This window comes from Ochlerotatus camptorhynchus, unplaced genomic scaffold (genome assembly GCF_037179485.1).
Source record: "Ochlerotatus camptorhynchus isolate MF236.1 unplaced genomic scaffold, CSIRO-AGI_Acam_v1.1 ptg000423l, whole genome shotgun sequence".
NCBI lineage: Eukaryota > Metazoa > Arthropoda > Insecta > Diptera > Culicidae > Ochlerotatus > Ochlerotatus camptorhynchus.
In genome coordinates, this window is record NW_027040909.1 from 1,561,688 (window position 1) to 1,567,896 (window position 6,209).

General features: G+C 38.6%; 1 protein-coding gene across 1 annotated transcript; it reads right to left on the bottom strand.

Annotated features, from left to right (window-relative positions):
• Positions 1-1,764: 1,764 nt before the first annotated feature.
• On the bottom strand, positions 1,765-2,750 carry LOC135711131 (protein FAM136A). The gene is made up of 2 exons (XM_065233872.1): positions 2,539-2,750; positions 1,765-2,300 (listed from the first exon to the last, which is right to left on the bottom strand). The coding sequence occupies exons 1-2, from the start codon at positions 2,623-2,625 to the stop codon at positions 1,962-1,964; spliced, it is 426 nt and encodes a 141-aa protein (XP_065089944.1). The 5' UTR covers positions 2,626-2,750; the 3' UTR covers positions 1,765-1,961.
• Positions 2,751-6,209: the final 3,459 nt, after the last annotated feature.

The window sequence follows — 6,209 nt, forward strand, 5'->3', positions numbered from 1 at the left end:
TACTGTACGACTGTAGTTAGACGCTTCCGGAAACTGCAGTATGCACGTTTTAAAATGTTTCGATCCATAGATGTCATCACTGCCTTGATTTTAGCTTTTAGCGACTTAAGTGTGGTGTGAGGGGTTCTATTGGTATCCCGTTGGACGACGCCCTATACAAAATAATCCAACGGATTGATATCGGGACTGCTTGGGGGCCAAATTTCTTCCTCCCAAATTTACGAGATATTTTCCGTAAGCCATTTCTGTGCTTTATTAGCAGTATGAGCAGGTGCTCCGTCTTATCACTTGCCCAAGCCTTTTTTAATATTATACACTGTTCTTTCAGACACATTTACCGACCGAATTATTTCTTTCATGCATACTCCGGCGCGCAACAAAGCGACAACGACTGACAGATTGCTCTCTTGTTTCGACATCTTTACGTTTACTCAACATTGTTTGTTTAAATCTTACACCTAACAGTATAAGCTATCCAGTGCTGCCAAATATATCTAAATCATGATGCATAAGCATGAGAAATTACTATTTGAAATTTACTGCAAAAATTCGTCACGCACCCTGTATAACGCACTCCTGGGGTAAAAACGGTCCCAAGCGACACTTCACTGCTCTCAAGCTCCGGGATTTTGCGTGCCAGAATTCTAGTTCATGTACTGAACTAACAATGTTGCCGGTCAAACTCATAAGCTGACAATTGGAGGGCTACGCTTTTCTGATAAAGGGTTCATCCACCACCTTTGATTTAATAAATAACAATCACAATTTAAAAAAAAACCATGCGGGGCTATTCTACCGCATGGGTGCTTCTCAGAAAATCCTACCCTACCTAAGTATTTGGCAAAAAAGAATAAAGTGAAACTAACTCAGCAATTTAGTTAACTGCTGGTAAACTGCATGTGGAATTCAAATCACGAGAAATCGTTGAAAAACTGACTATTCTTCTCCAGTTCGGATCGAGTGTAGCTCTTGAACAACACATCGCCACTTCACCTCTAGCTCCACCTCGATACGTAGTTCAGTATCAGATTACGCTAGAGAATTTCTCTATACGGATTAACTTTTTCTTGTTTGTCTTGCTCCTTCATGGCCATTTTTTATTCTCACCGCCGTGTCGTTTTCATCACAACCGAAACCAGAATTTGCACTACTCACCGAATCTTCCACCTCCAGATTCTATGGCCCAGCATCGGAATTCTTGATTTTGATGCTGCTTCCTCGAACTGCCAATAAACCGTGCTACCTTTAACCTGGTAATCGTATCCTGAGTTATCAGCGATAGTTTAAAAAAAACCCTCCAGCCAAATAAGCACAATAAAAAAGTAAACCGAAAAAAAAACTTGACAGGGAAAAACAATTACTTCCATCTTCAGGCCCAAAACAGAGTTTATCAATATACTGGATGAACTCAACAACTTTGTTTTGAAAAAGTTTAGAAAGACAGTCACATTGATTGTCCCATCACATAAGAAGCGATGGTATGAAGCAAATTAAAATGCGGTTTTTTTCAGCTTGCCGATTTTCGATATGGGACGGACATGCGAAGAGCGGCCGTAAAACAATTAGACAAATTGTTTACTTAGATAGGCTATAGCACAGTTTTAAGGTTTGATCATGCTTGATTAGGGAGCTTTCAATTGAACGACTATACATCGATCTACTTTGTTTATTGTTGTTTTACATTGCTTTTTCTTAACGACATTGTTTTCATATTAAGCGAAAGGGATTTCTTTCAACATCTATAAAACTAATGATTATGGAAAATAATCTCAATGTACATCTTTATTATACACTTTTATGACTTTAAAAAAAGTACCAGAAAACTAACGATAACACTAAATAATGCCAACCGTGAAATGCGTTCTTTGCCCAGCAAATTGTTTGTTAGATGTTTCATTCTGAACACAACCGGTTCATTGTGAACTTTAACCGAAAAAAATCATTAGGGAAGCAAACTGGTCTTAGTACCCTTTGTTTCCCAGAACCTGGCGCATCGATTTGAACAATCCGGGTAATAAATCTACATGTTTATCGACGCACTTAATGGCACATCGTTCGAACATCGAGGTGTACTTGGAAATGTCATCTTCCGACGGTTTGGAACCCATTTTGTCTTTAATGGTATCGTTACAGTCCATAACACAGCGTTGTAGTCGATTGTTGAAATTCCCTAGTTCTTTCTCAACGTGTTGTTGAGCATGTTGCACAGGCGCCGAGCAAGCCTCTATGCAACGTTGCACGGAATCCATACTGGCATTGGAATCGCGACAGCAACGTGCAGCACATTCGTGCATTTCACCCTGCAAGATGGGACCAGGTTGGTCAAAATTTGTATTTATTAATCTATCAAAGCATAGCATAGGCAAAGAAAAATTAGAATTTAACTCAACTTAAAATTTACACCGGCACAATTTGTTCTCTGAAATTTGAATTGTTCCATGTACTAAAATTAGTACATGAGCCTGAGTGCACGTGTGCGTGAGAGAAAAGAGTGGGCCGATAAAAAAAAACTCATTCATGTAAACAAGACGTCCTTACCTGCATCTTACGCAAGATTGTCCGATCGAGTTCGTCTACGCGCCGGGACAATTCCAGCTCGATACGTTGCTTCTGTTGTTCAACCATTTTCACCAGAACTAAGTAATATTAGTTCAAATTTTGAATGATATTGTACACTCAAGAACTAAACAATAATTATTATTTTCCACTTTTTACAATCTACTGAGCAAAGAACAAAGATGCTCTTCTCTCACGTACGCATGGAAAGAACACCGCTTGTCACCTTCAGTTGTCACTTGTCAGCGTTTGATATGTCAGAAGATTACCCATGTTGCGAATTTAGTGGATTTCATTATACGGCGAAAATTGTTGCGCTACATACACAAGAATTTAAATAGGCTTGTATAGTTTGAAGGACCCGTTCAAATATTATGTAACGCAAGAAAGTGGATTTTGAAAAACCCCCCATCCCTTCGTCACTCACTTTTCCTACACCTAATACATGGAGGTTAACGGATTACCAGACTCTTGCGTTACGTAATATTTGAATGGGCCCAAATAGCTTCAACAAGAAAAGAGTGTTTGTTTCTGTCACTTCACGGAAACCCCAGCGATCCGGACAATAACTAAACTTTTGCCCCTTGATAGAAAACCCCCTGCTGTTCAACAACAGCAACCAGCAGAATCCATCGATTACAATTTTGACCGACTATGTAAGTATTTCAGACAGTGCATTATTAAATTTTGTAATTATGTTCCCAGGTCAAATTATGATATGTTGTGCTCAGTGTGCCTTCAGTGTGTTTATGTAGTTTAAACGCCACATAATAAAAAATATTAGCAGTGTCCTACTTATTGTACGATCGTCTTATACAGTATCGTGATGATTTGTCTTATCGTTCCATTAAAGGAATAATTTTAATTCACACTTTAATGGTGATAAGCTTCAACCGGTATTGATGAATTTACGTGACGGTCGACCAGCAGATGGAAATGATGTGAAAAATGATAATGACGTACATCATCAGCTTTGTAATTGTACATCTGAAAACTAGGTGTAGCATGGCCAGTTTTAACTTTGCTTAAATTCATGAATTATCCTCGGATTAAATCCCGATCAAGAATGTCCGGCTGCTTTGATGTCAGAAATAATCAATGCGACTTTAAGCAATTATTTTGCGAATCATTCTAACAATAACGGTATTGAAAGTTAATCCAAGTTGGAGCTTACCACCTCGCTTACCGCCATAAGTCTACGATTAGCAATTATATATTTATGGTTTAACATACAATTCATGTATGCCAAGTCGTTGCAGAATAGTTCCTTAGAGGTAACTCTAAGACCAGAAGGTGCCGAAGAAACGAGCTCAACTTTTTGGCTCAGCTCTGGTACTATCTTCGCTAAGCTAATCGATTCACCCCTCGAAACATAGGAAAATCCACTAACCCCTCATTTTATCTGTCAAACTTTCATAGCGAATCAAAACAAACATAGTGTAGTACTGGAATTTATACTAGAAGGGGATACGTTAGTCGATTTGCTTGGGACCAATAGGCTAGTCAAGTAGTGAGCCAATTTAAAATCGTTTAGTATTGATTGTTGATAGTTCTCTGTTATCCATATGCGACAATAAATGCCAGCAAACATGCCAAGCAAAGGCATTTATCCTCTATCATCGAACAAAATGCAACAAGATGACACAAATACTCTTCCAATTTTTAAACTCGTATGTAATATCATGATAACTGTTATCATCCAATTAAATGTTATTGAGCGGCGAGTATCCTACGTTTTTGCTTTTCGTTGAACACCGTTGAAACAAATTTCTGGAAACATCCACTTTGTGGTAAGTTTCTTTTGATTTCAGAACCTATTCCCGGACAACATTTAATGGATGCAGCAATAATTTTTACCTATTGAAAGTATTTCTCAGAGCAGTGCCGGTGGTGTAGTGGTAAGCGTGATTACTTCGCACCCCAGCAGGCCTGGGTTCAATCCCAGTCGACACCACCGGAATGTTCTGAAGCATAACATCTCCGATCACGCCGGGAAGTAAAGCCGTTGGTCCCCGGTTGATGAGTTGATGGGTCCAGGTGTGGGAGCTGCCTCCCTGGCGTCAGTACCATTGGTGCTCAGCACGGAAAATAAGATCGACGGAAAACAAATCAAGGGGAAAAAAAAGTATTTCTCAGGTAAGTTACGTTCCGTGGGACGATTATCGCAGTTTGTTCCTGATAAAGGAGAACGCAAGCTCCAAACCGCTCCAAACTGAATGAGAATTATTTGATCTTGGTGGGAGGCACTTTCGCATCATCCAACAGCTGACTACGATGAACCTTTTCACAATCGCCATAAGATCTGGTCCAAGCCGAACCAATTATACCACAAACGAAGTGACAGACGGAGCGGCTCGAAAACTTTGGTGACTAACCTGCTATTTCAATTTTTCAGTGTACCACATGGCAACACCACTACTACTAGATTGTACCACATGGCAACACTACTATTGGATTGTACTAGCATTTTCACCAAATGTATTAGAATGTTTTGGTTCTATCTCTTTCACTCTACTAAAAACTGAAATGCATAAAAAAATGACAAAATGATACACTCTTTGCACACTGTCAAAGAATCATTGTACACAAAATCAACTTTGTTCAAATCAAAACAAAAAAAAACTAACCCACCTGGTGGATGATGGCACAAGCTTCCAAGAAAATTCTATTACAGTGAACCACATTATTTAAATGGATTTCTTCGCCAGTTAGTCGTCTGTCACTTCGTTTGTGAATTACACGAAACGAAAATTAATTATTTTATTCATGTGTTTTACTTATACATTTTTGCCAAAACATCAGCCTTATACATTCCATAAGACATACCACATACGTCCTATAAGAACGCATAAAAGGTATGTGTGACCATTTATACATTTCATTTGACACATGATCTTAATTAAAATTTTGCAATGCGTTTGCTTATTAGTTGACTTATACATTTTATGAATAATCAGCAATGGAAATTTGCCAAAAGGTATAAGGGGATTTCTATCCGTGTATACCCTCTATCCATCCCAGGAGACCATCCGTACAATTTATTTGGAGTTGGATCAGTTCAGGGTCGTTCAGAACGATCTGGTGCTGGTCAGACGGACGGTGCTGCAGCTGAAAATAGTCCTTGATAAGGTGGGTTCGATTCAGTTAGACTGTGGTTAGTCGTGAAAAAGATCGATCCGTGGTCCTGAAGCCAGCCACAAGGCGGAGCTTGTTTTTGGTTTCCGGTGCTTCTATAGAACGATATCATCTTGGAGCCGTGAAATATAGGCAAACCTGCCGGACACTGTCGTAAGTAAACAAGCTACTTAATTCTTCCGGTTACCAGTAAGTGTATGTATTATTAATTAATAACACGGTATCAAAACTCAAAATATTATCCCTAACCTAAATTGTAGTGTAATAAAACAAGTGTATCTTTAAAGGCTGTCCAAATTTATTCATACCAATAAAAAGTACCATTAATTCATTGCAATAATCACTAGTGATTGTAGACATCCTCAACAAAGAAAACTTAAACATAAAAATAAACGGGTCAGAGGAAAAGCAGCAAAAGCATATTCGACCATTTGACTTGATATTGATCAGTTTCTTACTTTATAATTATTGTTAAGTTTATTCCTAACTTTACATAATATTGGCTCAATCGAGCAATT

Bases quoted from the DNA above. Each gene is read 5' to 3' on its own strand.
- LOC135711131 (XM_065233872.1), bottom strand. From the start codon at position 2,625: ATGGTTGAACAACAGAAGCAACGTATCGAGCTGGAATTGTCCCGGCGC. The intron at 2,301-2,538 runs GTAAGGACGTCT...CCCATCTTGCAG, and splicing joins CAATCTTGCGTAAGATGCAG to GGTGAAATGCACGAATGTGC.